At 33.6% G+C, this 24444-nt stretch overlaps 1 protein-coding gene across 1 annotated transcript; it reads left to right on the plus strand.

Annotated features, from left to right (window-relative positions):
• Positions 1 to 7324: 7324 nt before the first annotated feature.
• Positions 7325 to 24410, plus strand: LOC142355366 (ciliogenesis-associated TTC17-interacting protein-like). The gene is made up of 7 exons (XM_075407565.1): positions 7325 to 7878; positions 8263 to 8408; positions 8585 to 8671; positions 9285 to 9442; positions 16327 to 16590; positions 19492 to 19691; positions 24275 to 24410. The coding sequence occupies exons 1-7, from the start codon at positions 7868 to 7870 to the stop codon at positions 24408 to 24410; spliced, it is 1002 nt and encodes a 333-aa protein (XP_075263680.1). The 5' UTR covers positions 7325 to 7867.
• Positions 24411 to 24444: the final 34 nt, after the last annotated feature.

The following is a 24444-nucleotide window of genomic DNA, read 5'->3' on the forward strand; positions in this document are numbered from 1 at the left end:
AATTTGTGTTAGTCTAAAACCACATTTTTGATTTCATGAATTTTGCTTTGGTTCTGCCTTTATTGAATGATACACTTATTGCGATACACTTCTTCTCTTTTTTACATTTTCTGCAGCGATTCAAGGGTATCCACGTGAGCTTTTTCTCGGATCTTTTGCCTCTATTCAATTTTCAGTTGCTTACTGTTGGCGTTGTTTTCTCAGTTTGGTTTTCTGAAGGGATTTTTTTCTTATTAGCGTGATTGAATTGATTGTTGAGTTTAGAAAAACATCGGATTAATTATCAATGGGAGTTGATTGACGTAGAAAGCTGTTTTATGAACAGATATAGCTTTATCGGGCTTCTTATGTAAGCTTTCTAGATTTTTCGCACCCATTCTGTGGCTGCTATAAATAACCAGCTGTACAGAAAAAATGGTAACTTCCACATAACCAGTTTTGTATACGACATTCCTTCACAACACAGAGATCATTCTATTTTATTAATTCAATTCAATCTCTCATCAATTTGCGTCTGCCATGCGAGATCCCCTGTGATTTTAATACTCAGAAACTTATCTTTTACTTCTTGTTCCACCATCACTCCCATAAGCGTGAAATAGTGTTGCATTCCTCAGAAAACTAATTTTGCAAACATGCTCATGGCCGGTTCCATCAGGGTGAGACGAACTACTTTTTCGATGGCATCCGAAACGTATTGCGTCTCTGGCAAGCATCTTTTTATAGCGTTTTCATGTGGTCTTAAAAGATGAACGTTTCGGCAAACACAATCGAATTGTGTATATCATTGACGAAAATGCAAAACATGAGAGGTCCAAGAAGTCAGCTCTGTGAAAACCAACTGGTTACAATTATACTTTCGGAACGAACGCTATCAACATTAAGGTATTGTTTTCTATTTTGTAAGTAATCAATGAGAACGTCTAGCACTGAACCACCGACTATTTTTTGCAATACTTGATTTTAGTCCGTGGTGGGGAACTTTATCAATAACGTTCAAACTCAGTATAGAAAAGCCATAACATAAACAAAATTGAGATATCCGTCAATGACTTGATGTATAGTTTTGAGAGACAGAAGCATTTGATTACACAAATCTATTTCCCACAAAAACGTGTTGACACCGAGTTAGATTATTTCACAATTGACCATAGATAGCGGTGTACACAAAATTTCGAACAATATACAGACAATATCTAATAGAAAATTAACTTTCTGTTTTACATTTTTCTCACAGTTCTTAACTTTGGAAACTGCAGCAAATTCGCTATTGTATGGAAATTTGCATGGTTATTTAATATTTTACGAAGTTCATTGAAAGACGAACAGATATTTCAAGGTATTACGATGGAATGCTGGAGGTGAACCGCTTGGGACATGTGACTTGGTAATCTCTAATGTTGACAGGTATTGATTTCGTGTATTGTGGAAGTATAGACTTTTCGTGTTTTTTGTAGCAACTACAACCTTCTCAAGTCATTTAGGCGAATTTTCGTGGATGAGGCGGCCGTTGATTCACAACTTGACCTTGGAGAGTGCTATTTTGATTTAACTTGCTGCATAGGCTCCTCCACTGTTTTTATAGCACATGAATTTTTCGGATTTTTTCGCGTGCTTGACTTTGTCCACTCGCTGCTGATATGTGTACATCTTTGGATGGAAACTACAGGCCAAACATTTATGTTCTGTTAAAAGCGTATTTCTATTAAAAAGTTCAAAATGAAAAGTGACCCCACTCTCGGCTACTTACGAACAGCCAACCAATTACATTTTATCGTTTTTGGATTTCTACGTTAAACAGTCTCTTTCGTAAAGCGTATTTTCCATTTATTCAGGAACTAAATTTTTGTTAAATCGAAGTCTTTCATCCCATGCTTCTCAACCAACAGAAATATTTTAAGAAAATTTTTGTGCTAAGCAGTTACGAACTCTGCGCCCGCTTTCCGATAAAATTTGTTTATTTTTGATATTGTCTCTGTAAAGGTCAAAATATTTGAAAATGTGAATTTCTTAATTCATTTTATGAGTATGTAAAAATTTCAAAGAGATGACGTTTTTTTAAATAGAGGCGCGGTAAAGTGTATGACTTTCTGATAAAAAATTCATTCAATTTAATTCCCTCAAAATGTTTCGCACAATATTCCTTCAATTTATTTATGGTGTTTCTTATCCCTATTTCAATTAGATTTTCGATATAAATGGTGACGCTGTAGGCTGCCTCTAGTAAACGACTGAGTTGAACAGACGATAAACCGAATTGATAATGGTTTTCTGCGGGTTGAGTTTTGATTTAGATTTGCAGCTGCTTGATAAGATTTATTAATCAAAATATGTGATTGACTTCTTGTAAAATGAAGACTGAGAAGGTGAATCCTAGATAAGAAAGTGTTGGTGTACTGGATTGTTCTCGTCTTTTCTAGACTACGCCCTTTTTTGATATTGAGGGCTTTGGTCTTCGACATGTCCCCTTAAATTGTTTTTTTTCTAGTTTATTCATACTTTGTTTTTTTTTTAAAAAAGTGAATGCTGCCGCCGAGTACCAGGTCATTGTTATAGAAAATACGCCTAAATTCTGTTGATTTTTGTTAATGTTTCTTTTTATTTATTTTGAGTAGTTAATCAATGTAAAGGTCGAAGATATAGATCGCCATCCGAAAAACTATTTAGCAGAGGAGCTGATTCCACAAACTCAAATTTGTTACCGCTTGTTTTGTTTTTACTTCACGTTAGTAAAGGGTCGATAAGCCTCATAAAATTAATAATGTAAGTGGTCTCGGTGATCACAAAATTGAAAAAAAAAACACAAGATAGCAGTGTTAATGTGTTCGATCCCAAAACTTTTTTTTTGGGTTTTTGCCACATTACATCCTCTCCTAAATTTGATAGAAAACAATTAATGTGTTTCACTATGCAACCAACTCTCCTGAATTTTTTTGCTCCAGTCCTTACGCTGTTAACATTCAAAAAGTTTCTGATACAGTTTTCTGATTTTGACGCCTTTTGTCTTCAGGATAGTAATCATCATTTTGTTTTCTTTTCTAGTTTATTCATACTTTGTTGTAAAAAGAGAGTGAACGCAGCCCCCGAATACCTGATCATTGCTATAGAAGATGCACCTAACTTTTCACCTTTTAATTTCTGGTACAAATGAACAATGAAATGATTATAAAGTAGGGCCGTTATTTTATCTCGTATGAAACACTTATTTTTTTGCTTTATTTCATCTGACAGCGTTTTTTTATTTTAAAATTGCTGCTGGTTGTTTCAATTTACTGAATATTGTGTCACTAGGATGTTTCCACGTAATCTTAATTAATTTTGTTATCGATAGACTGCAATCAATAAAATCAAAGGCATTTTGTAATCATCAAAATATGCATAGAACTTTCCATATTTAGTCGCGTTCATGTTTGACTGCTTGTTTAAGATGGGAGGCCGCATAAATTGTCAAAACGCCACTATGAAAACTGTAGTGGCTTGACTGACGTTTACCGTTTTCTTCCGTCTTAAGTTGCAAACTTTGTTAAACATATCTCGTGAATATATTGAACAGACAATACAACAAAATCTTTCCTTGATAGGATCTCGATAAATTGGTTCTGTTTCTTGGCCTTTGTGTTTGTTGACTGGTGGATGTTCGATAATTTCCGAAAAAGAGGAATTATTTTCCATTCAAAACAAAAGTTGAATAAATGAAAAATCTAGTTTCGAATTATACCATTTTGTTGTCTGCCCGACCGCAATGTTTTGCTTTTATTTTCAAACTGGTGAAATTTTTGATATTCATGTTTTTAATGCCAACAGTTCTGGTTAAGAGTAAAATGTCGTGTGTTAAATCTTTGGCCAAACAAGATTTTATAGTTGTTGTTTCGAGGCCTCACAGACGTAGGCTGACATGTGGCCCTCTTTTGAAATATCTGCCTTCCGTTTATGACAAATTTCTTGATTTGAATTTGTTATCTTGTTTTTTTTTTAAATTTCGGCTAGCAGTTTCCGGATCTTTTCCGTTTGTGACCCCCTCAGCTTAGTGGGTGCAAATTATTTGCACCATAACCGCACGTGCCATATTACTAGGTGATGGCACGTGCACTGTAACTGGAGGCGCATAACGTACTGGGTGACACAAAAAGAAACGATCACAGTGTCCTTCGGTTCTCTTTCGAAAGCGGTAAATTCTGGCTCTTTGTATACTTAAAACGTTCTTTTTCTTCAATTTTTGCGTTCTTCGACAAATCCCTTCCTTTCATCACTTTCACATCGCGTGCGTAGTTGCTGTTTATATTACAGGTCGGGTTTTTTAGTCCTTCGACATTCGATTTTAATGGTGACAATAGAAACAATTGTTATTTCAGATACAAGTAGCTCGTCTTCAGCTTCATCAGAGGACCAGGTGGTTACCTAGAGTTATCAGAATTTCGGAACGCTTATTCTTCTCCTGCTATTCTTGGTTAACTCCTTGAACAATTTCTGCGAAGTTCAACTGCTGTGTTTCAACGGAATGGTTAGTGTTCGATTGTTGATTTCACTTACCACCCTCCTCACTTTTTTGAGCTTCTCCTTTTTTCCACGTACGTTCTGAAAGCCTACCGTTAATGTGTAGAAAAAGAAGTATATTGCATTGAACATCGGATCCAACTGACAATGTTGAAATTGTTATTTACAATGTCCAATATTTACAGACTGTAGTTGTTTCTTTCAATTTTTTTTTTAATTTGGAAGAGCTGACAGTTTTAAAAATGAAGCACCATAAAATATATGACCATCTGATGAAATAAATTTTGACAAAATATTTATATTTCTTTACAGTTTTTGCATAAGTTTTCCTCTCACTTGTAAAAGCCTTCCATGCTGTAAAAGTAGTTTTTTTTGCAGAAAATTTTCATAAAATATCAGTTTTCTGTGTTTGGACCGATATTCCTTCAGCCTGTGCTGGTCAAAGAACATCATTTTTTAGGAACATTCCTGTCCAAATTTGGTTGCTCACTGCCCACCAGCTTTTCCCAAAAAACCTTGGATTTTTCTTTATCTCTATTTTGGGGTAGATCGTCGATATAAATGTTGACGCCATCTGTTGAGGTCGGAAAAACAATTGAATTGAACAGACGATGTGCAGAATAATTTTTTTGCTCAAGTTGAATTTTTGATTAAGGTCTGCAACGGCTTGATGGGCGTTGTTCAACAAGTTGCTTAAGTGTGTCTTGGTGATAAAAAGAACTTGAAAAAATGACTCCTAGATTTAGATAAGGTGTTAGTGTACATGATTTCTCTGCCAGTTAGAAAAACTTAGTGATCATTTGCTAGTCGATCTCCCATTATGAATGTGATGGCTGTTGTCTTTGCGATGTTAAGATTCTAATTTTTTCTTGAACAGTATAGTTCGAGTCTGTTTAGACTTTTATAAATAAGATTGACTGCTGCTACTGAGTATTAGATTGTCGACAAAAACAATATCTCTAATTCATAACGTTTCATCTTGTAGTATAGAGCAGCAAAAAAGACTAAAAAGTAAAGATGATGGATTCTCTCCTTGGGCAACATCATTTGCTCGCTTTTTTTTCTTCCGATAGCTTTTCCTCATCTAATACTTGTGGCAGTTTGCACCGAATTGTTGATTGCAAAGTTGTTAGGAAGTTCTTGAGGGGTCCCATTTTAACAAGTTTTGATATCAACAGATTGCGATCAAAAATATCAAACGCTATTTGTAATCGCTAAAGCATGCGTAGAACTTTCCACTTTGTGTCATTTTTGTTTTGATTGCTTCTTTGAGATGGTAGGCTGCAAGCATTGTCAAGAGGCCGCGTCGAAAAAGGTATTGACTTTGCGATAGCATTCCGCTTTTTTTCTAACCACTTCTGTGAACGTTGATAAACTAATCCTGTGAACGTTTTGTACAAACAACAGAGCAAACCAATTCTTCTACTGAAATTTGTTATAATTTAATGACTCTTCTCTTTTTTATAATGATTGTACGTTATTTGTCAGATATTATGAAGTGAAAACCCTGAAAAACAGAGATTAATTAATTGAAATATATAGTTGTCAATTACGATGACTCCTATTTATGCAATCGTTTGTTATGCCATGTGGTCCACCAGCTTTACGGTTTTTCAATTTTGAGAGTTCTTTGGTGATTTGCTTTATTTTATTTTGGGTAATTAGGCTTGAATAGCACTCTTGGTGAAAGATTAACCATGATTTCATAAAAATTCGGTTTTGGAAATATTTTTCCTATATAATTGTTGTTTTTAGCCCTATAGTCTTATTAAATATTCCTCCCATTCCATAATTGTAATTTTTGTTCCTCTAGAAGTCACCTTTTTCGATTTTCACAGAACTCTTTTTTTATTAGATGTAGGAGAAACTAATTTATCAAATTAAAATTAATTCTGAGATTTAAACGTTTTCGAACTTTACGTTCATCGTCAGGTTAAAACTCTTTCAAAAATTGTTATTAGATAACTGTTTCAAATTTTTTATTAGAATCTGCTTTCACAATAAGTTTTCTTGAGCAATTCGATACATTTTTCTCTCTATTGTACTTTTTTCTGAAGTTCGGTTTCATTTACAAAAATGTGAACCATCCTAGAACCTGTGTCGGTATTCAGCTGTTTATGCAGCAAGTACTTAGTATCATTTACTTGGTATCCTTCGCATGGTGATATGGAAGAAGATTGAATTAAGCATCAGATCACACTAACAAATTGTCCAAAATATTTTCAGACTCAGAAATAAGCATTAAATTTAATTGTTTAAGAGTTTATAGAACTTTTGTAAAGGTGTCAAGTTTGAAAAGTGACTACAATAAAGAATATGGTCTGCTGATAAGAGTTCTTCCGCAAAATCTGCACACAAAGGTTTTCCTCCCATTGGTAACATCCTTCCATTAAACAAAAATTATTATGCAATCCATTGGCATAGAACTTGGCAATTATTCTCCTGTTTTTTGGTGGGCAGTCTTTTAATCCGTGTATATCATGAAACATCAATTTTAAAAGCGTTGTGGTTGAGGTGCACTTGCTTACTCCGCACCAACTTTTTCCAAAAAACGGCTTCTGTTTTCCGGTAATGTTGTTTTATTTCTATTTCAAAAAGTTCATCGACATACGTCCCTAATCAGTAAGTTTAGGCTGGAAAAACAATTGAATTGAAGAGTTGTTGTGCTGATTTGATTCAGTTTGGTGATATGGCCACCTCAATATAATTTCACTTTTGGTTCGATTAGTTATGTCAAGTTTTCGATTGAATAAAATTTTGCTTCTGAAAAGGTAATGACATGACTGTTTGAAAAAAAAGGTTCAACTTTCAAAAAGGTTATACGCCGCGTACGACTATGTACATTGCATCTTGTTTTTCTTATGCTTTACACTTTGTGTGATTTTATTCATTGCTTTTGTATCTTACGCTTTGTTCTGTTATACTGTCTATATAGACGTAATTCACTTCTTTCTCTCTCTCAAGGTTCAACTTTCATCGTTTAAGTTTGTTTTAATACTGTAATACTATAAATTCAATTTTTTTTCTCTCTGAGGGTATTCTTTCAAATACCTCCTTTAGAGATTGAGATCACAATACTAAAAGTCTAAAAACTAAATTACTAACCATAGTTCTCAAACTAATAAGCATCTGTTCTATCAACCTCATCTTATGACGAGATTTTTCGAAAACTCCGTTCACTAATGAGTCAAGTATTTGTTGAATTTTCCCATAGTTTGTGATCCCATCTTCGCAGAATTAGGATGGATTTTTTATTTGACTTTTCTTTCGGTAGAGCTACAAGTTCACTTCTATCATAATCTATTATTGTTCTCTCCTTTCTTGATTTTTTTTAGATTAGTTGATAAAACTGTTACAGCGGTCATCTCTTATTATGTCGGCGGGGTGAGTACCTTTCTGAATTGTTTTCAGCTCTTTTTTAAAGACATTTTATTAACATTATTGGCTTTTGGTCAAGTATGTTAACCCCATTTTTTTCTTTATTGCGAAATTTAAAAGAAAAGTGCCGGTGGCTTGTATCTTGGCTGATCTCTCATTGATCAAATGGATAGCCTTTCCAGGAACATCTGATTGTAATTGAGTCTGTTTATCTCATGGAAACCTCTCAGCTACTGTGCGTTTTGATTAAAATTATTGCCCATGTAATGACACTTTTCTTAATGGGTGCAGAAAGTGTGGTGTCAATATTAAAGAAATTGTTTATGATACTCTCAATATCAGCTCAACTGATTACCATGTATTTCCATGCAGATTTTGTTTCTGATATAGGAGCGAAGAATCTACAAGGACTTGGAACAGTGCAATTTTGCCCGAAAGCGCAAAGAAACAGGATAATTTGTTCCCTGTTCTCGAGGAACCGACAGTTATAATCCCAACAGCATCCGGAAATGCCCTTGAGTTTTTGTCTGCGATTGGTTTGTTTGTTATCACCTTTTATAATAACAGCATAATGATATTCTCTCAAGTTGGCATTTAATAATTGATGAATCAATTTATTGCAATTGCCTGAAAATTTTTTTTTGTTTATGACAAAGATGACTTTCTCTTTCAATGCAATTATATACTCTCATGGTATCTTGCGTTTTTTAAGATTCTGAGCGATACCTGAAGAAGTTGTGTTTCAAAGATGATTTAGTCTCAGCAACTGCAAATGGCGATTCAGTCGGAACTTTCAAAGGTATTAATTTCTATTTCCGTGCAAAGTCAATGACTCACTTTAAGTAATCTTTAACGGTTAAAACTATTCATATCTATACTGTTTCACATCCCTCAACCTCTGTGTTTGTATGACCCTCATTAGCAGATTATGTGTTGCTATATAGCATGTTCCTGTGTAAAGGATAGCACCACGTGCGGCGGGGGCGTAAAGTATATGCTGGGGTGGACAGAATAGATCCAATTTTGATCCATTTCTTCGAAGCCCTATATAACGGTAAATTAATTGTGAAGCTTAGAGGGCTCAAAACTTTTACGCCAGTTAATAGTGATAGGCGGAATTATGATTAATGAATTGATAGGCGGAATTATGGCTTCACTATGATTGGTTCTGGATCTATTCTGTTTTGGAACCCCAAGCTTAGTGGGCATAAAATTTTTATGCCCCCGACGCAAGTGCTACTTTCTACATGGTGACGTCACAGATTCGCCATTCTATATGGGTATGCGTCAAAGAAACTTAACTATGAAGTAGATGTTCCGCCGATTCGATGGTTTCTTCTTAAATAGATAATAAACTTTTATTTTCTCATAATTTGCCAGTACGCTTAATTCTTCTCTTTTCGTTTATTTAGTTAGCGTAGAACCCGTATTCCGTAGCACGGAGGAGGTGTTTTGTGTGCATGCCACAAGCACTGGAGAAATCGACAGGGTGCCATGTGGGACCACTATAATTGCCTACGTGTCCAAGAAGATGATAACTCTCGAGCAGCACCACTCTGAGTACATCAAGGTGATTATTTAGCCTTTTAAATGAGAAATTATTAAAGATAAGATTGCACTTAGATTCCAATTAATCACGTTGATTAACTTGTTTGTTTTTAGTATGATTTTGCTAAGGCCGTTGTTCGTTGAAGGATCGGGCGTTTCCAATGTTTGCCAATTCGATGTAGTCAATCGGATTTTTATCTTTTCCTTTTAAGCCCCCCAGCAAATTGCTTTCATGAAATCAAGCAGGTATATTACATTCTGTAAACAACATATTAGTATGTAGTATATATTGAAAATGTAATAGATAATGTAAGATTACTATATCAGTAAATTTTTGGCGTAACTTTATGGACTAGATAGTTTAAGTTTTCGCAATATGTTGTTCTCTCAGTAGTAGGAAGACTCGTAAATTGCATTGTGGATCTGTTCCAATTCGCTGAAGAATGCGGCATAAAGAAAAAAAAACGAAGCTTCAAAATTTGGTATTTTTTGCTTCGTACAATCTCAGCCTTCAGCTTTAGGGAGTTATCATGTGATTACAAACATTTGCAAACTGAAAACGTAGCTGTTTGTGTTTATGATGATACTTTCAATTCAAGATAGATTTTTTGTTTTTCCTTTAGTAAGTAATTAGAGACGTATATGAATAAAATTTCTCAGGTGCAATAACAACAACTGCTTTTTGGGAATGCGGAACCTTTCTTGGATGAGTTTTGAGAAATGTTGCAGTACATGATTTCTCGTGTGAGATTACATAAAAATTTATGTGCCAACCCACGGTTTTTCAGTTAAAATGTGACACACGATAAAATTGCAATTTACGTGATTTTTCGTGTAAAATCACTCTAATATCTCGGGTTGGCCTTCACGAGTTCTCATGTAAAAGCAAACGGGGTTTCATTCATAATTTTTTTGGGAGTTTTACGAGAAAAAATTGTTTAGTTTCATGTGAAATTGCAATTTTTTTTGTGGCAAAACTCCCAAAAAATCATGTCCTATAACAGGAAAAATTGTGTACTTTACATGAGAAATTACACGAAAACTCGGGCGAATCACAGGAAAACTCGTGAAGGGCAACCCGAGAGATTCGTGTGATTTTATGCGAGAAATCGGTTAAATTGCAATTTTCTCGTCTGTCACTTTTTAACTGAAAAATCATGTGTTGACACATGATTTTTTATGCGATATCACACGAGAAAAATTTAGAGTGAAGTTCCACAATTTTTGGAATATGATCCAATTAAAAGAAGAACGCTTTTTTATTTATCATAGTTGGTCAACTTAGGTGCTGCTATTTAACTCCTATAAACATAAGTTCTGACAGTAGTCAGAATTCATCAGGTAGAACACATGATAAATCTTAGAACAGTTACAGAAAGGAAAGTGAACAGAAATATAAAGAAAATTCTGGGATTGGTTTCCTTTCCTGCACTATTAACTGAGCTACAGAGTTTCGCGAAACGTGTTTTTGTGTATAATTGAGATCATCTCAAGCTGTCTTTTCCTCTTCATCAAAAACCAATTTTTTTTACGCGGTTTTGAAAGATCAAAGGATCAAAATGGTTTACCATTAGAAAGCTAATCGAATCTGCAATTTGTTTCCAAAACGAAATAGTTAAAAAATAAAACGTAAATAAAATAAAACATTGGCATAATACCCTCCTCCTCCCCCCCCCCCCCCCTCGAAGCTTTGGGCTTTAATGGTACAGTAGCAAATTTTATTAAATTTGTAACGCTCGAATTCTGGAACCATAATAGGATATTATGTGAACATTTATAACCTGAAACCTGAACATATATAAACCTGACCCTCGAGGGGTTACAATTTTTGAAAAATTGTCTACTTTTTCAATAGGCATTTTATCTTTTATGGTCGACCAGTTAAGTTCTCAAAAAGCTAGGGGTATCAGTAGAATGACCGCCAAGAGTTGGTTGCTTCCGTGGTCGAGTTTTAAAAATTTTGTCGTTTTTGGGACTTGTCAAGGTTTCATGTTTCGTCAACATCGTGCTAATTTTGCACAAAATTTTTGGATCTTTACAACCATTTTGATCTAAGTTTATTTATTGGTTTTACAAACGGTTGCCATTTTGTTTACTGTATGTATGTTTTAAGATATTTGTAAATTGAATTCTGACTAGTAAAATTTTAAGTAATTGGGAGCAAATGTATAGTATTTGTTTAATTGTATTAATTTTTTCATTGGGTATATAATTTTAGAATTTTATTTCGAATAGTAAGAATTTTCTGAATTGCCGACACCATTTTTTCCATAGAGATTTAGCCTGACTTTGGAACTTCAATTGACTGTCAATGTGGTTACCTAAGTACTTAACTTCTCAATTTCAACGATGCAGGATTTATCATTTATTATTGGATTGAATTATAAGCAAACTTCAGAATAACTGTTATAAGTTATTATAACAGTTGCATTGTTTTTTTTTGCTTTTTTTCAATGTCTTTATTGATATAAATACCTTTTCATCAACTTGTTGAGTGAGGTGTGTATTATTGTTAATGCGAGTACACTTATCATTTAGGTAGAGATTGAATATAAGGGTCCCTAGTACTGTACAATATGGGGACACCCCTCTCTAATTTTATTTCATCGATACATGGCTTTGTAACACTACTGACTGTGTACGCTTCCATAGAGTTTTTGCGGAGATCTCAATTCCAAGTTTATTGGGCTTAGTTACTAAGATTGAATGTTTAATTAAATCAGAAGCTTTTGATAGATCTAAGAAGCTGTTGCAAAAATTCGTTTGTCTGTTTATTTGTTTATGGACTCTGTCATGTACAATATGGCATCCATAGTTGAAGTTTTTTTTATAGGAACTATATTGATTTTTGTATTGACGTAGTCTTTCATTGGGTTCCTTAAAACCATTTTAAATATTTTGTGATATATACAAGGTGTTATTGGCATGGAACAATTGTTAGTAGTTCCTCAGGATCACCTTTTATTTAAAACGTAGAATATATTTGAGATTTTCTTGTCTTCAAGAAAATATGATCATCTAATGCTGTCACTTGTCATATGTTTAATGCGTGCTGCAACAACTGGGCGTGAATTCTTTTTTGCTTTGGATGGTATTGATGAGTGACCTGGAGCTTTATTTCTGCCTTACTTTTTAAATGGAACTTTTTTTCCTTGGCACTAATGTTACGGAATCAAGAGTTTTTCAGTACTATTTGAAAAGGACGATAGTTCTTTTCTAGGACCAGTATCTCTTCCTAGCAGAGAAAACTCGGTAATTAAGCGGTTTCGTTGTTTTCTTTTGTTCAAAAATGTCATTAAAAACGTTTTTCGTGAGTTAATTTTGGCTGATATATCGATTTTTAGTTCTTGACATTTGTATTTTTGGTAGAAAAAAGAAGTACAAACATAATTGAATGACGACCTTAGTTTGCGTTGAGACTTAAAAAGTTCTTCTTATTTTCTACCCTTCGAAAACTGTTATTTTAATTCCAAGAGCTTTTCTTTGTTTGGAGACCCGTTGCTCACATAATGGGCACGCGTTTTGTTGTCTGTTTTGTAACCTTTTTTTTATCAGAGAGCATGTAAAGTCAGAGAACGAAAAATTTTGCCTGGGAACGTAGCCAGCATTCCGCCAAGGTCTGAATTTTGGTAATAACTATACCAATTTGAAGTTTAGTTTTTCTCTAAATTGATTAGTGTGATAAAAAATTTTATCCTAAAAGAAGTCAATAGCTGACTGTTTTTTGTGTGGTCTGTAATAAAAACTTAATGTGGCAAAATGTTCACTTAAAATAGCGCTTTTTCAAATTGAAGTTCGTTTCATAACATAATAATCAGTAATAACATAATCGATTAAACTTTGTCTGTATTTATACATGTTTACACATGTAAGAGTATTGTTGCTTTGAATTTTCGGGTTATATGGCTTAAGTATTTTTTCAAAGTTTTTGCGTTAAGCTTGGGTCAGGTCATTTCTGTTGTAATCAACAATAAATTCTTTTTCTATTGTTGACTATCACGTTAGCAATATTGACAGCCAACTTGTCTATGAAAGCGGACCCTTACTGTTTGCTTGGGCAGTACGTACTGCTAAAAAGCAGTTTTTGAGGTAGGAGATTTTCAAAATTTTAGGAAAACGGATTCAGTTTGTCTATTTTTTTTTCGCAAAATTTTTGTTGAAATGGAAGCCATAACTCCTCCTCCCTTCTTTATTTTATTTTTATTTATCACTTGTCTATATTATCTGAGCATGAAAAATTATCTTTGTCGGGGCCAATTAGGTTTTCGTTATCGGAATTGCTCCAAGTCTCCGTAAAACAGTAAATAGAGTTTGCTATTACAATTATGTTTTTTTTAATCAACAAGACTTTGACAGTTTAAGTGGAGTACTTCTAGATCTTTATTTTTAGTTGTCTAAATATTTTATCACAAACTTTTTGACGATTTTACCTCAGAATAACCGTGAATAGCGGTTCACGTCAACAAATTTGCAAAATTTGAGCTGAAAAACTGACAAGAAATTGATGAAATGGGAGCTTTTCGACCTTTCAATCTCTCATAATAGTTTTTCGTCAATGTTTTGGAGTTTTTCAGCCATAATTTTTCACTCTTAAGCCTACTTTTCTGACAAATTCTCATAAGTGTTGCTGAACGGAATGTGTTCGAAACAATATCTTGGAGGTTAATTTTTAAAGTTTTTTGAAATTTAAGTTAATTTGTGAAACGTATAATTTTTTTGCTTTTGGAAGTTTCTTGATGAGAGCTGTCAAAATATTAAGTGTAATGCACATTATCGCCCCTTGTTTTAATTTATAAAGCCACTCTTTTGAATGTTTTTTTTACAATTTGAGTTTTTTATTTGTTGTCCCTCTTCAGCAGAAATGGTGAACACGATTTTTGAGTTTTTTTTAATAAAAAAAAATCTGTAGTCTTTCTTTTAGATAAAGGAAGTATATTTTTCAAATTTTGCAGCGCTATTTTTGCTACGCGAAAAAGCGATGTAGCTTTATGCCAGCTATGTATGAATTTTGTTCACATTGTCCATTGTCTCAAGAAACACTGGCCTGATTTTAAATTGGTTCATGGAGTACTACGTTTTCAATTTTGATTCCAGTCAAAAATTTTGTTATATGAGTCATTTTGTTTCCAGTTCCAGGTCATCTTGATATAATCAACCAGTTGTTTACCAGTTAGTTCGATAACGGCATTGGTACCAGGAGCAGCTGCATGTTGTCAAATTGTTGAAGCTTTGATCAAAAACTACTAATCTGAAATTTCTAAGCATGCAGCTATTTTTTTTATTGAAGAGATGATCAGACTTGGCGAGTCTAGTATAATTCAGATGTTTTTGACATTATTTTTTCGCTTGATCGCGTATTTTAGAGACTTGATACTAATTAGTTGTTTAATTCGACCTTAATTAATTGGTTGAATTTCATTTTCCGCCGTCAGTTTGCTGAGTAATTGAAAAGTCATTCGATGAAATTGAGTTGAAAAAGAGATCTGAATTGTTAACAAAACCTGCACATTTTTTCTAGTTTTTTATTGTAGTTGCATAAAATATTTTTTTGCCAGTTTAAATCAACATTTAATTTAAATCGACAATTAAACCAAATAAATCGACAAAATTTACAAACAGTTAAATCAACAAATTTTTTAAATGACCATATTTTTAAGTTGTGCAGGTAAATTTTGAAGGACCATTACATGCACTTTTCAGTTGCGAAACATGAAATTTCAGCGTTGTTCAGTTAGCTTGCGAGAATGTTAACTACAAGCACAATTTTTGTTTGCACGGTTTTTAGAGTTTTAGACGATAAATGAAAATACAATTGAAAATCTAAATCCAATGAATGTTTTGGATATTTTCTGTTTAGCTCATAATGTTTAACTGGTCCGCTGGTCTGTTCGGGTATTTTTCTTGTTCATTCAATTCTGTGAATCTCTTTGCAAGACTTATCCTGCTTTGTTTTAAATTTTTGCTTTAGCACTTGTTTCATTTTGCACAATGTCTTATTTCTGAGCCACATCTTTTAGAGGCCGAATTAATTCACAATTTTTATGGAATTTAATCAAACTGCAGACCTTGTTATTACGCTTTTTGACATTTAGGAAAAAAAAGTATGCGACCAATTTTTTATCTCATTGTTTTTCTACCATATTTAACTCTGAGGGCAATTAAATTTGGACAAGAATGTTAAACAAGTGTTCATGGCAAAGTATAACTCAAGCGAATTTTGCTCAAATTGAGATATCTGATTTATACCGCCTGGTGATTTTTTAAAATCATTTTCTATTATTTTAAATGCTTTCTCATTTCACTGCCATTTTGGTATTCGGCTTCGCACATTTTGAAATTATCTGTCACTTGGTGATCTGTTTTGCAGTGGGATCAAGTCACATTATAGTTTATGCACAGCAAACACGACGAAAATCTAGAAATGAACTTATGTTGTCATTTATAACCAAGATGTTAATTAAGGAATCAAGATGTTCTAGATCATACAACGAAACCCACGATGATGACTTATCAAAAATGACTTAAATAAATTGATATTAAACCAGCGTTTTGGAACAACATCAAAACCAACAGTATAAAACGTTCAATGAACATCTCAATATCGAAGTCTTGAAGGACCCGAAAAAAAGTTGAATTGAAAGACATCATAAAATGGTAGAATTTAGTTGTTGATTAATTTTAAATCTTCAAATCTTTTGCTTAGTTCTTTTAATATTTTACTTTATTCTGTTGGTAGCGGTGAAAAATTTTCTTTCACCGCTTTAACATTCAAGATTTTATCGATGCTTAGTTATAATAATTTTGTTTTTAAAAGCTCAATAGGTCTATAATTTATAGTATGTAATGTGTTACATCTATTTTCATATGTGTGTTCTGGGAAATTAACAATATATATTTTTTGAATAGATCGAGAACCACTCCATCGACAGAAAGACTTTCATAGCCCGTGAGCTAGATGGCTCCTACACTGTAAAACGAACTGTGTCCAGAGGCAACGGACCCCCCAAAGAGTCAGTCCAGTCATACTCTGGGGAGTCGATGATGGGCTTCATTTCGGAGGGAGCTAATGTGGTACTACAGAGGTATCTGGTATTCGAGCCATCGGATGAATTAGAATTGATGGACTTCATTGCCTTCGATGCCGATTGCAATCTGTGCAAATCTACTTATGTGAGTTTATTTTGCTCAAAATTCTTCGCTTGCTTGAAACGGTGTTTCCAGTTTTAAAAAAGACGAGAAAATGGTTTGACAATTCATTGATTTTCATTCTAGTAGCAGTTTACTCACTCGAAAGTGACAATACTAAGGTTTTCGTATCTTTTTTTACCAAAATTTTGCTCCTGACTGTTTTTGAAACATTTGCTCACGAATTGCAATTCGCTCAAACTTTCCTAAATTTAAATGTTCACAATATATAGTTCTGACATCGAATTGTAATGAAAATAATGTTGCAAATTTGGTTACAATTCCACGTTTGCTTCTTCAAATAATAATTTGAAGTAGAAATATGTAATTGCAGAACATGCAACCTGACAGCAAAGTGATTTTTTATCCATTTGACTGAGATTGTTTAGTGAGGATGTCAATTAAATACTGAAGATAGGAACTTACGTCTGTCTGCCTTTTTTGTTAAAGCCATTTTGGCTGATTGATCTATCTTGCAGAGAGACATACAAAAGTGGTACCAGAAAAGCCCTCAAAAATAAACGACAGTTGAAAGAAAATTTCCCATTGTTTCTGTTTCTTTAGGATATATTGACGTCCAAAATTTTCAAAACATTTTTTATGGATTAATATTGTTTTAAGTGCTGAAAATTGAAAATGGATAAAAACATGGAATAGATGTTTCTGTATATATATATGTGGTATAATAGTCGGATGTTCATAAGTTAAAATTGCAAAGAAAAAAATATGGATTGTTTTTAATTATTGCTCTGAGGAAGAATTTTAGACAATTATGGGCAGAAGTATTTGAGGAGGACTTTGAAAATTTTGAGAAAATACAGAAGAAAAAGAAAGGCCGTTGTCTGCGGCAATCATGAGTTTCAATAATGAACAATTTCATTCCGCTTCTTTTCTGTTTTTTATCCGTGAAGCTTTGGGCCGATATGGGGCTAAAAACTACGTTAACGTTCATAGGGAAAAAGTTTTATAATTTTTCTATTGGCCCTGAATTCGAAAGAATCAACTCGGCTTATCCGAGGAAATCATTTTGGTTTTTCCTTAGAATCAAGTAAGAAAACGTGAGCTTTTTGAAACTGATCCATCATCGCATAGGCGCCTAATTTCTTTCCCTTCTGCTCATAGAAACTAGATAACCTTGAAGTTTTTGCAGCAGAATTTATTGCTTTCTTCCTGATTCGACTGCTTTGTTCTTAGTTCCCTTTTTGCTTATGTCAATATAAGAGCAGGAAATGAGCAGTCTTAACGGTGCCAACTTAAATGTAGCGCTTGTTATAGTTTAAAAGTGGTCGTGGATAATCCAGGCCTAAAGTAGGGCTATTTTACTAATTAAAAATATAAAGGCTAAGATGATTTTACGTTGTTAGTCTAAGTGCTCGACATTTTGTATACCGCGTGTTGAAAGCAGTCGTAATAATGCTTTAATATATACGTTCGATATGTCGGTATAATATTCGTTCACAGCTTTCAATTGTGGAATATATCGTATAGTATATACTGTTGGTTTTTAAATGGATAGCGAGTTAATTTTTACAAATGGCCTTGATATTAGGTAAAAAAAATTAAAAATGAAAAATTCATTTAATCAACTTATCCTTACTCAATTTATTTTTTGTTTAAATATTGGTTGATCCTATTTTCTGCCATCTCTATTATCCTGCTATCAATATGTTTTTGGATATATGTGTGTGAATTGCAGAGTGTTCAATTGAATGTATGATAACACTTTCCTAGATTATTTCTGTTATTTTGTTGACCAAAGTTACTCCAATTGATTTGAACTCAACTGCTCTCTAACTACTGTTCCTTTTCACGTTCTTTGAAACTGATCTTTTGCACTGAAAGTGACTGTTATTGGTTGATTTTGGAGGAATCATTAAGATCGAGTTAAATTTTCAAAGTTTTTTAAAGCTATTTCTTGCCCTAACCAGCCTTAATAACTATAACTCGTAAATATTCTGTTTCCCAACGCCTTGTTTGAGTTACTTCAATGAAAATAGTTTCCTTCTCAACTAATCAAGTAATTTTTTTGTGAAATTAAATTTTGGTTTATTTTGTCTGTTCTATTGTTGTCAGTGTATTCAATCTTACTATGGTAGTGAATTTTAGTGTTTCAATTGTTTCAAGAAGATATATCAATGTAGACGACATTAAGGATTACTTTTTCACAATATAGATTTTTGCTGGTCCGTATAAATCTAGGAAACAAAAATTCAAAATAGCTAGGTATTAAGTAGGCTTATTGATAGACCTTATTTTTTGTGAAAACCTTTTTTTTCCCAAAATTTTGTGCAGAAATTTCTTTTTTTACGTCTTCACTTTGCTCTTTTTTAAATTTTTAATAAGTTAGTTTGTAAATTCGATTTGGTTAAGGTAATGATACGGCAATAGATATTGTTTTATGAGTTTGTTTTTAAACTCTATGTCAGGTAATAGACAACTAAAAACACGGGAACGATCGGAAAGACCAAAAAGTTGAAAATGAGTATTTAATTACTGGTCAACAGTCTTCTGTAGTCAGAGGAAGACTATGTTCAGAAGTATCTGTAGACTTGCGTCTTGGTTAATCATTTATTCATTTTCAATTATTGTTTGGCGTTTGGTGGATTGGATCATTATATCCAAACACACATTGCCTTTTCTGTTCGATAACTAAGATCGTTTCTTATCAACTAAATCATTACAATCCGTAGTTTATTTAGTACAGTCCTTTTTCATTGGCTAAAATAGATACTAAATATATATTTGCACAGTCATAGAATTATAATGTTCTTTATTCTCTTCTTATCTCTGCCGAAACGTAATTTCTCAATGGAAATTATTTCTACTTCATTTAGCTGTAGTCTAGACTAACCACTTCAAGAATTGCTTTTCCATCTTCTGTTCCAGAAGCCCCTGGATGACATTGAAGTGGACATTGACAACCAGATGGTGAGAGTGGGTGGGTATGAGAGGAGGGTCTGGCCCCACGAGCACTCTCGCCCTACCCCGCCCAATGTTGAGCCACCCAAACTAGCACCAGACATGGACGCCGAGAAAGACGCAAGCAAACTGCCCGCCACCTGGCAATCTTTCTACCTGGCTTCTGGGTTTGTTAGATAAAAACTTAACGTGACTGCTTAGGGCAATTAAAATACATTTCACGTTTTGTGGAAGGAAAATCAATATTAATACCATTGAGCAGAAAAAAAACATGAGTTGGAAAACTCAATACATAATTTGTCTGGCAATAATAATAAGGAGATTCTTAATTCAACTTCTATGCAATTTATCCAACTTCAAACATTAAGGTCTTTTGAGAAACTAAGCTTTTATGCTCATCCAGCTGGGCAACCCTTATGATTTGCTTTCTCAATAAAGATTTATTTAATGCTCTTCAAAAGTTTGTCAATTGATTGGCCAAAACTCATACAGCATGCGACAAAAAATGACGCCAGGAACAAGAATGCGGTATTACAGTGTTAGATTTAAACCAAGAAGTTGCTCTTTGACTTCTTGCCTCGTGATCCGATGCTCGTAACTAAAATCGAGGAAAACTTTTTCAAAAGATACGAGCACAGATCCCGATTTGAAATATAAAGAAAAGATGAAAAAAGTCAGCCGTAGTAGCAGTACCACAAAATTTTCGACAAAAACAGTCAAAACAGAGTTTTGTGATCACGCCTCGAACAGAATAGAAAATACAAGCAAAACTGAAAAGTTCAAAATTTAACGAGACGTAATTTCAAAATCATGAAAACAAAAAAGCCGTTCAAAGAAAATTATGTAAAGCTCCACGCAAGCTTTCTTTAACAATGAAGAGGGCTGTTTAAAATCAAAATTAATTGACAAGACAACAATACGGTTATAAAGTCAAATGTATTTTCTGAATCGCTGCACGCAAATAAATTATCTCTGAAATCCGAAATTTTGTTCAGAAAATTTGATTAAAAAAACGGCTCCTCATTGTAAGCCACATCCTTTCTTTAAAAGCAAAACGATGCTAATGAGAACTTAGCTAATTGTTTGCGGATTTAAGGAGAACACCAAAAAATAAACGGTGTCTGAGTCAGTAGTTGCTGACAATTGAAACTGCTAAAATTGCATTAGAAATCTGATGAGATAGATGGGTTACTCTTGAGAATAATGTACAGGACAGCTATTTAATTAAATACAGTCAGTTGTCAAAAGTCCACTTTCTTTTTTTAAATAGTGTCGCAGTAGGACAATTTTGATGAGATCTAAAACCAATATACATTTTCACTTGATTTCACAAGGCAGGTGGGAGCTGACAATATTGAGAGTAATGTACAAGTCGAAAACAAAAACGATAAAAGGCACCATTCAAAATTCATTAAATTTTTCGAAGAGAATTATTTTCAAGGTCGTAAAATATTGACCTCAAAATATTCGAAAGCTCATTTTTGGCACATCTGAAAACCCAATGGTCTTTTGATTAATCAGACGTAGTTGAAGTACCACAAAATTATCGACAAAAACATTTAAAACTTCAAATAGGCAAAACGAAAATGCGTGGTGTCGAAGCCACAAAACCACTATTTTTTGTAAAAAGTCTATAAAATATAAGATACGCCTACTCAGAGGGCCCAATTGCGCTTTCAATAATAGAGTTTTGTGATCAGGCCTCGAACAGAATAGAAAATACAAGCAAAACTGAAAAGTTCAAAATTTTACGAGACTTTAATTTCAAAGTCATGAAAACAAAAAGGGTGTTCAAAGAAAATTATGTAAAGGTCCACTCAAGCCTTCTTAAACAATCAAGAAGGCTTTTTTAAAATCAAAATTAAGTGACAAAACAACAATTATGGTTAAAAAGTCAAATGTATTTTCTGAATAGCTGCACGCAAATAAATTATCTCTGAAATCCAAAATTTTGTTCTGACAAAAATTTCTTTCTACATTTTGAAAGCAAGTTGAAAGAATTTGACGCTCTGTGACTACTAATTTTTAAATTTTCTTTTTGCATTCCTCAAACGTCTGCTTCCCTTTGATCTCTCCTTGACGTTAAAAAGTTGAAAAAATGTGAAGATCTTGATAAAAAGGGCTCCTCATTGTAAGCCAAATCCTTTCTTTAAAAGCAAAACCATGCTAATGAGAACTTAGCTATTTGTTTGCGGATTTAATGAGAACACCAAATTGTTGCCAATATTAACACAGTTGATCCAGAATATCTAAAATTGATCGAAAATTGCGCTAAAAGTAAACAAAATGACCTTAAAATTCCGAATCGTCGCAAAACTTTCACGTTTTGTCGAAGAAAAATCAACATTAATACCATTGAGCAGAAAAAAACATGAGTTGGAAAACTCAATACATAATTTTGTCTGGCAATAAATATAAGGAGATTCTTCATCAACTTCTATTCAATTTATCCAATAGAACTTCAAACACTAATGTCTTTTGAGAAACAAAGCTTTTATGCTCATCCAGCTGGGCAACACCTACGATTTGTTTTCTCAATTAAGAATTATTTGATGCTCTTGAAAAGTTTGTCAATTGATTGGCCAAAACTCATAGAGCATGCGACATAAAATGACGTCAGGAACAAAAATGCGTTATTACAGCGTTAGATTTATTAAAAATGTAGAGCCAAAAACATTACTTGTGGAAAATCTTTTGGAAAAGGATAACGAAATGAACTGAAAACCGACATTTTGCCCAACTCAGAAACTTTTTGAATGTTTATCTCGTCATTGTAAAAAAAGCGCATAACATTATATTAAGAGACTTTGCCGCATTTTAAATTCAGTGCAAGTTTCACAGTTTATTGAGTTTTTCAAGAATTAACTTTTAGTTGCAGATAGTGACAAAGTGACAAATATTAATAGCAAGGCTAGAAAATGCCATAAAAGAAATTCAACTCAAAATTCACAAAAGGTTTTCAAAAGTAAACGGTGTCTGAGTAGTAGAACAATTTTGATGAGATCTAAAACCGAAATACATTTTCACTTGATTTCACAAGAAGGCAGGTGGGAGCTGACAATGAGAGTAATGTACAAGTGGAAAACAAAAACGATAAAAGGCACCATTCAAAATTCATTAAATTTTTCGAAGAGAAATATTTTCAAGGTCGTAAAATATTGACCTCAAAATATTCGAGAGCTCGTTTTTGGCACATCAGAAAACCCAATGGTCTTTTGATTAATCAGACGTAGTTGAAGTACCACAAAATTATCGACAAAAACATTTAAAACTTAAAATAGGCAAAACGAAAATGCGTGGTGTCGAAGCCACAAAACCACTATTTTTTGTAAAAAGTCTATAAAATATATGATATGCCTACTCAGAGGGCCCAATTGCGCTTTCAATAATAGAGTTTTGTGATCAGGCCTCGAACAGAATAGAAAATACAAGCAAAACTGAAAAGTTCAAAATTTTACGAGACTTTAATTTCAAAGTCATGAAAACAAAAAGGGTGTTCAAAGAAAATTATGTAAAGGTCCACTCAAGCCTTCTTAAACAATCAAGAAGGCTTTTTTAAAATCAAAATTAAGTGACAAAACAACAATTACGGTTAAAAAGTCAAATATATTTTCTGAATAGCTCCACGCTAATAAATTATCTCTGAAATCCGAAATTTTGTTCAGACAAAAATTTCTTTCTCCACTTTGAAAGCAAGTTGAAAGAATTTGACGCTCTGTGACTACTATTTTTTTTTTATTTTCTTTTTGCATTCCCGAAACGTCTGCCTCCCTTTGATCTCTCATTGACGTTAAAAAGTTGAAAAAATGTGAAGATCTTGATAAAAAAACGGCTCCTCGTTGTAAGCCACATCCTTTCTTTAAAAGCAAAACGATGCTAATGATAACATCAATGCTACTTGTTTGCGGATTAAATGAGAACATCAAATTGTTGCCAATGTTGACGCAATTGATCGAATATCTACGATATCTAAAATTGAACGAATATCTAAAATTGATCGAAAATTGCGCTATAAGTAAACAAAATTACCGTAAAAACCCAATATGTCGCAAAACTTCAAACCTGGACAACTCGAAAAATACAAAATTTCTTTTTTTTTAAATTTACAATTCTTGGCTCGATGGGCTTTTTATTGATATCACTCATGCGTTCAAAAGAACTGTACAAAAGAACCCAGTTGTGCATATAGTTGGTCGGGTGGTCGGAACAAATTTACTGAATTAACCATGAAAAAACTAAGAAAAAGTTGCTTGAGTAATTGTTCACGAACAAAATTTCGTCAGCAAAACCAGCTTATTGTTTGTTCATCTGCTTGAAATTGCTTTTCTGTCGAATTGTTTTTACATTGTGCAGTGACTGCAGGTCCGTCTGTACTGATGAGTATAGTAATATCAATTGGTTCGTTATCATCATTGAGAAGTTTTCAAAAAAATTCTGAGGTGAAGACAATTTGTTGAAAACTTGGTGAGGATTATAACAGCCGTGTGGGATCAGTTTGGATATGTTGTTATCGCACCAAGATCTGATTAATAAGAAATAGCGGGTCTTTCCCATTATAGACCCCATGAAATTATGACCCCCATTATAGAATATTTATCATGATTGGTGGAGGGGGGGGGGGGGGGGGGGGAGGGGGAGGGGGGGCTATAGGTTATCCGACCACTCAGCGGGGGTGGGGGGGGGGGTATAATGGGAAAGACCTAAATATCTGTCGAGTCATTGTTGGCATTTGTGAACAATTTCATTTTAGGCATCTGGCAACTCGGCTTCAAATTGGATCTCCCATATCTATGACTATACTTAAACTTCCTCTCAAACCCATCGAAGGTGAGCTGATCAGATTACTCTTGTACGAGTTCAACATTGCTATCATTATAAGAAGCTGAACTATTTATTATCCAATTTTTATTGAAAATTAAT

This window comes from Convolutriloba macropyga, unplaced genomic scaffold, assembly GCF_964194025.1.
Source record: "Convolutriloba macropyga unplaced genomic scaffold, txConMacr16.3 SCAFFOLD_477, whole genome shotgun sequence".
Classification (NCBI taxonomy): domain Eukaryota; kingdom Metazoa; phylum Xenacoelomorpha; order Acoela; family Convolutidae; genus Convolutriloba; species Convolutriloba macropyga.

Excerpts from the sequence above, each read along its gene's own strand:
- LOC142355366 (XM_075407565.1), top strand. Across the intron at positions 9,443-16,326 it reads ACCACTCTGAGTACATCAAG|ATCGAGAACCACTCCATCGA; the intron begins GTGATTATTTAG and ends TTTTTTGAATAG. Across the intron at positions 19,692-24,274 it reads TCTTTCTACCTGGCTTCTGG|GCATCTGGCAACTCGGCTTC; the intron begins GTTTGTTAGATA and ends ATTTCATTTTAG.